Below are 13227 nucleotides of genomic sequence, written 5' to 3'. Positions count from 1 at the left end.
AGGACATTTGCTGAAGGTCCTTCATCCCACAGGGGCTTCTTGGGCCATGTGGACTTTTAGATTTGGAGTAATAATGATGTGTTATTTATATAGCGCCTTAATCCAAAGCACTTTACGGAGCACATATTTACATACAATATCACCCAACCGAAATTGGTACTCATTTATCGACCTTGGAAGGATGAAAGGCTGAGTTGGCCTTGCCGGGATTCGAACCTGCGACCTGCAGATCACGCTCAGATCACAGTAACGAGCGCTAGACCCGCTGAGAGTAGAGTCAAGAGTGTAGCTGAGGAGCCTGGGCCTCGGGAACTAGGGTGAGGGTGGTTATCAAGTGAGGACAATGGGCCTCCTTACAAGCTTGGTGGTAACCGCTACTGCACATTATGAGTGGCGAAATGGCCGGGTTATTGCTTATTCCTTCCGTCCATAGGACGCCATAGGGGGATTTGTAATTATTACCAAAGGTTGTAACTTTACCCCACAAGATTCCCTCCAGTTTCTGCCGGTAAAGAGAAGGAGATGCCACCAGCCGAGGCTGGAGGTATCTCCACCATTTTAACTAATAATTAAGGATTTGGCAGTGAAGAAAAGTGGCAGTAAAGTGGTGGTATTGGCATTACTGTCACTTTACCTCCAGTTTTTACTGCACCGGTAAACTCGTAGTGATGCCCAATGTGGCTAGCCATGATTGGACAAGTTTAGTGGAGCGAGTTCTAGTAATCGTATAAAGTGCACATTTTGAGGGGTTCACTTTAAGGGAGGGCAGTGACATCCAGTCCACTGTCACAGCCAGCTCCTTAGGCCGAAGAACCACTGTTGGCGATGACACCCTCTTATATAGCAGAGTGTAGTCAGCATTGTGTTGAAGGAAGAACTCATCCTTCAGCTCAAGACCCCCCAAAAGGTCCATGTAGATGTGGGGACAAGATTGAGTTCTGGGGGCGTGTAGCTGGAGCAAGGAATATCTTTGGAAACAAGCTGGGCATCAGAACGATGCTTGGCCAGTGGACTAGCGGCAGCTGGTGGAAGCCCTTCGTTGGCAGGGGGACTTGTATGGATTCCACCCTGGGTTCAGAGAGCGCATCCTAGGTAACAACCATAGGCTAAGTTTGATGCTTTGTTATACCCCTGAATTCAGGGGGAACCGTCCCTCTGGAGACAGCGGAACACAAGGGGCCCCCAGGAACCTGGAGATGTGTGAAGGGCGACAAGCAGAGAAGTAAACGGATCAGTCAAAGAAGTTGGCAAAGAATAGGTGAGGTGGGATGGCGATAGGTCAACCAGCTGCTGGTTCTGGAGCACGGACTAAGCCTTGGAGAAATATAGCCATGGCAGGAACCGTGTTCAGCTCAGTTGCAGAGCAGGGCCATAGTAACAACTCTTAATCTACAGAGGGGAAGAGAGCAGGCGAGCTACTGAGTGCACCACCCTCCAGTGTGCATAATGAAGAACGAGCCATGCGGGGCATGATCGTTGCCTCCCAATGTATCATGTGCTGTTAGCCTCATGCTCTGTGTAGGAGGATGATTACAGGTGCTGTGATCTTCTTGAGGAAGAGCATGCTGGGAACTGCTGGGCACCTTGGCTGCGGCCACCCTGCTAATGGGCAAGTCAGAAGATGGGTGAAGGTAGTGGGTGTCTCATTTCAGGGCTTTACAATGCTGCAAGGTTTTGCTTAACATTTGGAAGAAAGTACAAGCTTCAACTTACACTCTACCATAAATGTTTCATTTCCACTGGAGACTCCTCTCGCAGCTGTTTTGGACACTTTAAGCAATACTTTGTAGAAAGCCAGGTAGGAAACGTGCACAATATACAAGTGAAATAAAATGGTGTTTTTTCCAAAATGTATGTACAAAATAATTTCGAATTTCAATCAAATAGAACTCATATAAGTCTCTTCTCTTAAAGCATTACTGAGTTGTGTCTAAATGTGTATTTTCTTCTGAATTCTGTTTATAGGGACCACCTGGTTTGCCAGGACTCAAGGTAAGGATTTACTTGTTTGTAGATTGCCGCTGTACATTATAATTATTCTCTGTGCCGTTGTACTAAAAATAAGTGGGTGTCCCTGTCCATGGCAAATGGGTGGACAGCAGAGCACACAAGCGATCAGCGCCCCTCTCCATGGTGAGCAGGAAAAGGTGGAAATTAGCTTTTTTCACAAACCAGTTTTCAACGGGCCCTTAATAAGACAATAAGCCCTGTGCTGGAGGCCATTACTGTCAGGTAATGCCCCTGGGGCCCATAGCAAAGCAAGGGAGGGCCTTAATGAAGGCCCTGGGGAAATTACCAGATGCGGTAATGGCTCCCCGGCGAGGGGCTTATTGCCGTTAGACCGGGGTACTAATGGTGGTTTTTTTTCGGTTGTGAGACACGATGTGTTTCGCAGCTGAAAAAATTAATAAATAAATGGCCGGCGCAGGCTGGGAAACGTAGTCCATTTTCCTTTTCCATTGCACCCATGGTAAACAAAGAAAATGGCCGCCATAGAACGGGAGAAGGGACAACACGTGGGAACGGACTACACGTAGTCCCTTCTCCCTTACCATGGCGGACTGGAGACCAGCGCCAGATGTACACCGCACATGATTGGGCTTACCGCAAGGTAAGGCTCAGAAAAGCTCCAATCGAAGCGAAGCTTTCTTTGAATTTGCAGTGCGCCCGGTATAATACCTGAAATGTGAACCTGATGTGCAGCAAACATACAGCAAAAATGCACTCTGAGCAACTGAAGCACATTAAATGTGCAGCATTGATGCTGTTGCATAAATGGGAGCAAAGTTTATTAAAAGTTTCCTAACTAAATAACTAAAGGATTCATTGTAACCATACAAGCTAATACTGATTGTAAATGACGCCAAACACAATTTAATGAGGTATACTTATTACCATAACTCTTGGAACGTCCAGGTGGGTAGCCCATTGGACAATCAGTGGGCTATACGATCCGGTGTAGCTCGGAATTTCTGCTACATCACACAGATTATTCAATGCGCCTCACATCCCTGCGGCCACCGCCAGCGTTGCAAGCAGTTCTCTCCTGGGGCTCACTTACCCATCATCGCCAGTGCCCACACTCCTCAGACAGGTTATGCAGGCCACGGCTCCCTCTTCGTCACACGCCAAGACGGATGTCTGACTTTGGTGATGCCCACGCAAACCGTAGCCAATTCGATGCATACACACTGGCAGATTTGGTAAAAATGAAGAGTAAGACCCAGCCAGTTCCCCACAACCTCTAAGGCGGATTCCGTTAGCATTGTGCATGGATTATAATAGTTTTATGGAGCCTACCTGGTTATAGGTCAAAGGATCGAAATACAATAGGGTTGAATCAAAAGGATCGAAAACAAAAGGGTCTATTTTTTCTTTTTTGGGGGGGGGATCCCCTCAAAACCCCCTTTTTGTGGTAAAAAGCACTTTTTTATCCTATAAGGAAATCCAAAAAAAGCTATATATTTTATTATTTTGTTATTGTTTTAGGCCCTATTGACTCGACCCTATGGCATTTGATCCTTTTGGATTCAAACCTTTGACCGGACACCAGCCCACCCTTGGCCCATAATGCGAGTTATGTGCCTGGAAACGTTAGTTGATTTCCTAATTAAAAGCCCATACCTGAAGGTGGGTTTTTTGGTTTAAATGGGATCCTTTGGCCTGCCTTGTGGGGGAATCATGCTGCAGGTTGCCATTTGAAGCAATGTTCCATGGACTGCACAGCATGATGCCGTGAGGCCTTTCATCCTGCAGCAGAGTAATGCATTCAGTCCGAACTTGTGAAATGCACTCTGGAGCTTGTAGTCTTAGTTACCCCTTATTAAATGCAGCACTAAGTCCCACAATGCATTAGCATCCACAGCACTGGATGAAGTAATCGGAGCATGGCTTGACAGCGCTTGGGGGCTCTGTGCTGCTAGGACTGGCAGGCAGGCAGCTGAGGCCACTGCAGAGTCTTGTTCTGTGATGGAGCAGAATCTGCAAGGACATACTGCCGCAGGGCCCGCTCTGCTGCTGCGCACCGGGGACTACAGTGGCACGCTGCAGCCAGAACCCACTGTGTGCTCCACTGGGACCGGGTATTAGAGTTGTGACAAGGATTTCAGTTAGTTAACCTGTTACATAGGCCTCCCTCTACCCTCATCTTTAGCCTGGGTGAAACACGGACCAAAAATAAGATCCGTCGGTTAAACCGCCAAGGTGCACCGCTATGGTTTTACAGTTCTCCCTCAAAAGGTGTTCCCTTAAGTGAAAATATTCCATAAAAAAGATCTCCTCCAATCGTTAGGCATGGTTATCACTGCTTACTGAAATAAAAATGCTGTTTTGGGGTACCATCACAGGGGTCCGCTTATTTCACGTCAACAATGCCCGGATAATAAGGTTGCGCTTGTTTCCTGTAGGGCGAGCCTGGAGAGTTTCGTTTGTCATCGCAGCCTGGACAGAAAGGGGATTCTGGATTGCCGGGGCTCCCAGGATTGCCTGTGAGTATGCAAGACCCTTTCCTAAGCATGTGGACTTTTTCATACCCATAGGCTACATTGGTTTACTTGTAATATACATTCACCATTAATGATCCATAATTGTGTGGGAAACGCTGTTGATGACATATTCTTTATAAATATGGCCCTTCCCTTGCGGTGAGACTGCGTGCTATGCTCATGTGACTATTCACATTAGTAGAACAATGCTCTTGCCTAATTGGTCCTGGAACTGTGCAATGTTTCTAGAAATCTTACACAAGCCGAAGGCTAGACTCGAATTGCCCAACTTTGAGTCATTAGTATGCAGTAGCACCCTTATCTGAGTGTCTGTTAATTCTGTTCCCATCCCAAGAAAGGTGAAGACTCATAACACAGTAAGGCTTGCTGTATGCCAGGCCACTCAATACATCCCACTCTATAAATCCAATGACACCAGATAGTAATGACTATCTGGCAGTGCTATGTTGCTGATACAGTAGGATTACGCTGAAAGTTTTGGCACAATAACATGTAAGAGACCATCTCTTCAACCTCACTATTCACTCCTGCATGCATAAATATCTTGGGATTTTCCCAATATTTGCTTGTAAGGCAAATCATAGTCCCACCATTTTCGCTGCTATCTGTTAACTTTTTTTTATTCAGTCAGTAAAGATTCGTCGGGCCACACGTGTTATCAAAAATCTCTACATGTTTCGGGGTAACCCAACCCTCATGGGAAGATTAGATCTGCAAAAGATATTAGGAAACATTAGTATGATTTTTTCGCCAAATATAAAACTTTCAACTCACCTGATCAAACTACAAAAACATATATTCTCCATAGCCAATATTTAATCTTACATTTTTAGTATTTGTGATTCAAAATATGTTCATAAAACAATTTGCATACGAGGGAGCTATGATGGCCCCCATCGAGGTCCCTAAAATGTGTACCTAGTAGCAATTAATGAAATTGATGTGATGTAAGCCAAAGTACAATAATGATTATGAACTTGTTAGCTGCTCCTATGTCCTCCTTGTAATGTAATAGCTACTCTACTTCTGTGTTAGGTAGGAATTGCTGCAGTCCAACTGATGTGGACTGCACAAGACTTAGCTCTTGGTATTAGGTAACCCACCATTTAATATAGGCCTGTACTACACAAGTTGGTAGTGTGACTGAGCAGCCAGGCTTATCTCAAGAGGGGTAATGTGAGCTGTAGGGCTGTACAATGAAATCAGTAAATACAGGTATTCAAGTAAACACTAACACACTTAAAGTTATAGTATACATATTTATTTATATACAGACAAAGATATTTAAAGCATTCTTTCAAAAGCAGCAACTAATAGTAACATTAATCCCAAATCAGGATTCAATCCAAAAGGTGAACAATAAAGCAGGTGAGCAATTCTTTAATATGTCATAGATTTTCCAGTACCGAGGGTGACGTCATGTGAGGTCAGTAATAACACTTATTTTGTATCACCTTTGCAGTATTTAGTTATAAGGGAGGGAAAGGTTATAGTTAGATCAGAGCATACTGGTATTCTATAAAAACAGTTTGATTCTCCCAGAAGGATGCAGGCAATATTTTATCCCAGCAATAATAGTGTTCAACAATTCAAACCTGTAAGAAAACACTCACTGTCAAAGCCAGTATGTTCAGAAGGAGGAGCCTTTAGGGAACCAGGACAGCCAAAGTCAATGGGCCAGTTCAAATTTCTGATGCTGTCTTCTTAGGAAATGTTTTTAAATAGTCAGTTCAAATAGAAAATCACAGCAACTCAAGGGGAGTCACCTTGAAGAAGCACAAGCTGAAAGGCCAGTGCTAGTGAGTTGAGGTCAACTCAGAATAGGGTAAAATAGCACTCCCCAAGGGTGGAAGCACCCCAAATGGCAAAAGGTTCATGTGCCTCAAGCCCCACAATAGCTGTGAACTGAAGAATTTATTCCAGCTGAATGCCTTCTGCTTGCAGTGCAGCAGATCCTTGTTCCTGGTCCTTGGTTATGGTGACGAAAGGGATGACATCTGGTGGGCTCCTTCAGCAGCACTCGAGAGAGGGACTCAGCAGCAATAGATTCTCTGGGATTCAGCAGACTTTTGTAGTTTTGGCACCTTTTTCTCAGCACAAAAGTAGAACGAGAACGAACAGCTCTGGTTAGAAGTTACTTGATCCCTCGGTCCTTTACTCTGGTGAGGGGACTCTGTATGAAGATTTCCTGCTTCTGTAGGTTCTTCTGGATAGCCACGAAGGTGTGGCCAGATTCACACTTTGAAAGACAATGCACTCGATGGAGGTCCATGGTCCACGGGTATTGGGATTCTGCAGCCTTGGAAAGGCACAGCAAGTCAGGGGTTGTGCCAAAATGGATTTTGTCTTGAGGCTAGTTAGTCCCACCAGCCTAAGGGAGGAAGTCCTCCCGTATGGGTCTTCCTAGTTGAAACAAAAACAGTCAGCACAGCTGCAGGGCTTCACCAGGCACTTTGTGGTCCAGGAGGGTGCTGCTGGCGTCTCTTCGCATCTTCTTCATCGGATGTTGTCTTCCAGTGGTAAACTCTCCTCTAGTCTCAAAAACATTACCTTTTAAGCAAGTTTCCATTCATTCACAGCCCTAGGCCGCCATTATCCAGGACAGTCAGCTGGCCAATCAGAACAAGTTTCACTCAGGCACACCTAGAGACAAAGGACACGAAGTTCTGGGACCTTCCCTCACTTCTTGTCTTTACAGACACACTGGAGCCCGGGCGGACTTCAGGGCTGAAGCCCACCAAAGGCAAAACACACCAAGGACTCAAACCCAGTTCAAACAACAGAGTAAAATCTCAGAAGAAAATAACTGACAGGTAATGTCAGAAAAAGAAGACAGTGGCCATTTTGAGAAAATAGTCCCCCTTGGGTGCTATACTACAACTGAGGATTCAGTCTGCAGATACATGGCACAAGGTAATAAAACGGAAACCACTGCCACTAGCCATTCAAGTGAGTTAGTATAACAGAATGTTACATGAGGAGTGGGATAAAGTAGTTACTGTATAACCCCCCAGCACTCCACCTAGGGTGGTGTGTGCTGGACCCACAAAGGAAAAGGTAAGTAAGGCAGGGGTCATCCTACTATTCTTGGGGACAGTAGCTCACCCAAGAAAATGTAGTTAAACATTAAGAGAAGTCCAATGGACTTTTCAGTGGCACTGCACAAAAGGTGCTGTGTGTCGCAATCCAATGAGCAGATGCCTGTGGAGTTTAACAAACAGTAAGAAACCAAAAGTCCTAGTCAGAAAAAACACATGAGAGAGGGAGAAAAAAGTCCCTCTCACTCAGGAGTTAACAATGAAAAAGCCCTGATTCCAGAAAAAGAGCTGGGGGTCTCTAAGGTTATATGGAATTGGCACAGAAATGGAAATTCTCCCTAACACGCTGCACTACCTTAATCATGCAGTATTGGCGTTTAGAACTGCTCGCATCAAATGTTACCTTCACATTCTTCTCATTCAACACAATCTTATTAATAACGCTCTGTAAGCAAATATTTTGTCTTTGATGTAGATCCGTGGTTTTTGCATCAATGGTTGCAAAACGCCATCTATGAATACGCCTAACGGTTGCAAAATACCATCACTAGCAGATAAAATAGGATGCCCTTGAGATCGAGAAGGAGATTAATGAACTTTGGAAAATACATTAAAAAAGTAGCTATTTAATCCCTCATTATCAAATACTTGGATTCTCTCACCACTCCTACCTTTTGAATTCTACATATTGATCACTCCCAATCTGCATATATGTTTGTATATTACCCAATATCTTCACACCTTCATGTTCATCCCACGCCCACTTTTTGTCAGCTGGTTTGAATAGAATTTGCGTATTTATGTAGAGTGATCTCAAAATATGGTACTCATTATGTTTCGAATTGATATTCTGTAGTCGTTAATTCATGATTTTAAATATCATATATAAACTGGAGTGTTGAAAATAATTCATCACTGGAACATTAATTCCAGGATAAAATGTACTACATGATTTCAATTCCAGATATTCACATAGTTGCTAATTCAGAAACTAATAGTTTGTTCGAAAAAGCTCTTCAATTTCCTTTTGCGAATCAATTTGTACTAGGCAACTTTGGTCTAAAGACAAAACGCAATAACGCCTTGACATATATTTTCAATTTATCGCATTCAAATGTATAACGTTGTGGAATATTTTGGATTCAATAAGACAAACACTCCGACTATAGATCTCTTTAGTGTGTCATGGAGATTTTGTAAAGCCTAAACAGTTTCATGTGAAATGTCTTTTTAAAATTCTTTTGTCAATAAGGTTGGTCCGTTTGGCCGTTTTTGACAGGTCATTTTCTTTCTCCTTAATGGGGTTCCTCCCCACACTTCACACCTACTCTGCTTCCCCTGCTTCCCCCATGTCTTCCCTAATTATTTTTTAACCCTTTAATGATATTCTTTCTACTCCATTTTTTTTAGTGTGACCTTATTGAGGTCGCCCTTATTGACAAAAGCATTTTTTAAATTCTGTTTTCAAATCTCACTATCTCCAAATCCAGCCTTTGAGGCCATTTCACATCGCAGAATTCATGAAAGGTATGGCGCTGGTTCTGTTCTAGAAATGGTCATGCCATGCAGTAGTCATGCCACTTTCATTGTTTTGAAAACCTATGTTGGAACACTATCAATTTGGAAGAATGTAATTGGACCTTATTCATTTCCATAACAGGGGCCACCTGGTACAAATGGAATACAAGGACCACCTGGGCGTCCTGGACCACCTGGTTTGACGGTACGTTTCATAAATCGTTGTTGTCAACTTTGGTTATATGTTTATCTGCCAGGATATTAGAGGTACATAATGAACTGCCTATTTTGTTTCTCTTGTGTGTTGGAGGAAGCAATGAGATGTAAGTCCAGCACATTAAATACACTTCTAATTTTGGGAATGCCTTGATGCTGGGAGTTAAATAAATAATAAAGCATTATATTGAGCAAATTCTTGAGGTACACTGACGCCAGAATCAGTAGTATGTGCTGTGCGTAAATGCAGTTAAGACCAAAAGAGACACAGTGGTAGTGACCAGTCCTAAACAACGCAGAGCACACGTTAACCCAATAGACACTAGTCCAGATGCATAAAGGTTGCAGGTATATCACGCAGAACAGAACGTCTTCCTTAACAGTTTTGAGTAGCATGAATTGGTAGAAGACATTGTTGGATGCACTTAACCCATGCCTTATAGGGATGGAATCTAGATTGAAAATGTTCTGTGTTCCTGCCGCCTGAAGGCTATTCACATAATAAAAGATGTGGTTGATCAGAGCCAGTTTTTAGGGTCTCATGTGGTATCTAATGAAAGCGTAGTGTTTCTCTATAGCTCGAGTGGAGCGCTTATAAGGCCAGAAATAATTTATGGAAAATAAATGTAGCATGCCAATCCATTATCGTAAGGAAATGTTCCAAGTGACTGCTTCTTCCTGACACTTGATTTGGATTTTTGGTGTATTGTTTGCAGAAGACAAATTCAGGCTTTGTTCTAATGGCAGGTTTATTGGGCAGGTATGTTCACTCACATAGTAAACTGCAGTGGATTATGTGAAAAAGCAACATCATTCTCTTTAAATATTCAGTGGAAGTAGAGGTTGAAAATTCAGTACAACTTTTGGATAGAGTTTTTTTAGTCAAATGGCCTTTCTGGTGTTTGCTATTTATTACCAAAGCTTTTGCTCTTGGTTCTGAGACTCACTGATTTGGGGTGTTTTATGTGTATTTTGAAAAATAGTATTGATGACATGAATCTAGTTGCTTGTTAAATTTCTTATTTTGTGACAGACTCTTGGCAACTAACTGCAACACCTGATCTTACTGATCCTCTTATAACCCAAAGGTTCAGTACATGGCTGGCCTCGAGTTCATACAAACAGAGCCCAGTGCCACATATGTTCTCAAGAACACACCAACCCGCCAAGGACAGTTCACAGGTTTCTATTGGTTTTGTAGTCAAGGGGAGCTCCAAAGGCAGTCCCTCTCTTTTTCGTCTAGCGACAGGTGTTCATTCCTCTACCCCGGGATGGTCGCTAGAGATTGGTAACCCCTCCTATCTAAGATGTGTCTTCTCTAATGGCAGAATCCCTTATCTATCGAAGTCTCCCTCAGGTAACAATTTAGGTGGATCCTGCTCTAAAGTCCCCAAGATGACGTAGTTTGTGTATTTTGCGCCTTTCAGGCCCCACTGGCTCTCACCTTTTATGCTCTGCTCTTCCTCGCCCTACAACTTCCTGTCACTCTCCATTTTCACCTGCTACTCTCCTCTCCCTCTCACTCTCTTTCGCTCGCTCTCTCCCTGACACTTCCTCTTCTGTCCCTCTGATGTTCCTCTCTCCAATGTCTACCTCCACCCTCCAATCTTTACTACCTTCCCTCTTCCCTCTACTCTGCTTCTACTACTACTCCCCTCTCCATACTACTACTCCAGCCACACCCTCCCCCTCAATCAATTCTCACTCGCTCACTACTCGGGCCCAATCAGACTTCAGTACCACTCTTTCCCCAACCAATACCTCACCTTGAACACTCCACTAACAAGTCTTCTCCAACCTTTACAGCTCCATCCTTCCTTCGCCTAGTCTCTTGGTCCTCCCTTGACCTCACCCGAACAACCCACACCTTCCTGTTTCCTGTCATTGTTCCTCCTCTTCACCCCATTGGCTCTCGTCCTCAGCTGGATCTCCAGACCAAACGTTCACTGCCTTTTTCCCTGGGGAGGTGTTCCAAACAGCGAAACATTCAAGAGTGGTTTTAAGCTCTGCCCCTTTTCGATGCACGGGTCTGCCATGCAATTGCAGCCTGCCAGAGTCAATGCCGCAGTTTGTGTGAGTGTCTTCTGAGTCGGAAACATTGCTTCATGGAGGATGCCGTTCCGCAGCCCCCACATGGGCGAAATGTGTGTGTGGGTGAACCCTACACCCTGTCTCACACCGCTGATGGGCAGGCTGTATGGGGTTTTGGGATGGCCCTCTATGTTCAGGCTGTTTTCCTGTTTTATCTGGTGCTTATTTGCTCGGCACTCTCTCCCCAGATGTCTGGTGGTTGAGCCATTGTTATGGCTGCTGACCCCGTGGAATCCAGGAGACAAATATGAAGACACTGGCCAGAATGGGGCTCTGCGGGCATGGGGAAATAAATAGCGGTACTGGTGGCATGCAAGCAGGCACAGGGGGTGGGGGCGGGAAAAGGGGCCACCCCAACTCTGCCACCCGCCCCTCCCCCTTTGGGGAAGGACCGGCTCTTGCATCAACCCTTGTAGTCCTCCCAAGCCAGGATAAGAGGGTGCCTACCCGCACCTGACAGGGACAGATCTCTGGACCTGTCAGAGTAACTATAGCAGCAGAATCAGATTTCAGGGAAACTAGTTATGGAACCATTCCTGACTTTATGCAAAAGGCTAATGCAATACCTCTTCCACACTGGATTGTTCATCACAATACCTCATCTAGTGCAAGGGGCCAAGGTGACTAAGGCACAGTTAAAGCCAACACCTACATTGACCTCTTCACCTGAATGGATTACTTCCTACTTATGTTAAGCAAGACACTAGTTGGGAACACTGCAGAGCATCCACAACATTTAAAGTGGAGTTTTGCAGTGTGCATCTGCTACAGCTACCCTGCCGCCAGACCATAGAATATATAAGCTGCCTATCCCTGGTCGTGTGTGTTCATTACTACCATAGGGTGACCAGATTTTCAAGAAACGCACAGGCCATAGACATAGAAGTAGGACTTCAATAAAACTATAGTCCTACTTCTATGTCGCTGGCCTGTTGCGGGGGGGGCGAGGAGGGGGTGTGCTCACAGGCACACTCCTCTCATTGGAGGAGAGTGCCGGGGAGGGGAAGGAGGAGGAAATGGAAGTCTGAAAAGCATTCACGCCCCGATTTACGTGCAGGAATAGTCACGCCTGGACGCGATTTCGGGACTTCGGAATCGGGTACCGGCAAAAACCGGGACCGTAGCCAGCCAGCCTTCCAAACCCTGGACAGTGTTTAGAAAATGAAAAAACTCCCGGGACGGAGGGTGATTTCCCCAGACTGTCCCGGGAAACCCGGGACGTCTGGTCACCCTAGACCACCTTCACCCGAGACACGTCTTGCTGCTTTATGTGCACAACATTTAACTAGAAAAGGGTGCATTCATTCCCAAACAAAAGTGCCCACTGTAGCATCCACGGTGCCTGGGGGCCTCCCCCCTTTGGAATATCATGATATGATATGATATGGCATTTGTAACGCGCCTATAAACAAGTGTTTCAAGGCGCGACGAGGCAGGGAGGGGGGAACAAGGGGAGACAGACAACGATCCTACTAGGCCAGGTGTCATTCAGATTGCGCAAGTGCATGGGTAGGGGGGACGGGAAAAGTGCAAGGGGGAAAGGGAGAGGGGAAAGTGCAGTACAGGGTTAGTAATGAACAGGATAAATAATAAGGGCCAGCTGGTGGCAAGTGCAAGATAAGTGCAGACAAGTGCTGGGAAGGGGGGCTGTAGGGATACAGAGACAGTCCCGCAGTGCAGGGGTTGCCAGGAAGGCAGTGCAGGGGAGAGTGGCTGGGCCAAGGACCGAGATTGGTGAGTGGCCCAGTTGCTGATTCAGTAGAGTTTCAGTGATTTAGCAGGGGAGAGGGAGAGAGAAAGCAGAAGCAAAGAGGAAGGTTTTGAGGTGCTTCCGGAACCGGAGATGGTTCTCCTTAAGT

General features: G+C 45.1%; 1 protein-coding gene across 1 annotated transcript in view; it reads left to right on the top strand.

Annotated features, from left to right (window-relative positions):
* COL4A5 (collagen type IV alpha 5 chain) overlaps positions 1–13227 on the top strand; it is a 568084-nt gene that overhangs the window by 199486 nt on the left and 355371 nt on the right. The window contains exons 8-10 of the mRNA XM_069612627.1: positions 1966–1992; positions 4407–4487; positions 9204–9266. Coding sequence (XP_069468728.1) covers positions 1966–1992; positions 4407–4487; positions 9204–9266 — 171 coding nt within the window. The remainder of the gene's footprint in view (positions 1–1965; positions 1993–4406; positions 4488–9203; positions 9267–13227) is intronic.

The sequence above is a fragment of the Ambystoma mexicanum genome, chromosome 5p (genome assembly GCF_040938575.1).
Source record: "Ambystoma mexicanum isolate Mex_15411 chromosome 5p, UKY_AmexF1_1, whole genome shotgun sequence".
NCBI classification, from domain to species: Eukaryota; Metazoa; Chordata; class Amphibia; order Caudata; family Ambystomatidae; genus Ambystoma; species Ambystoma mexicanum.
This window is presented reverse-complemented; position numbering and strand designations above follow the sequence as displayed.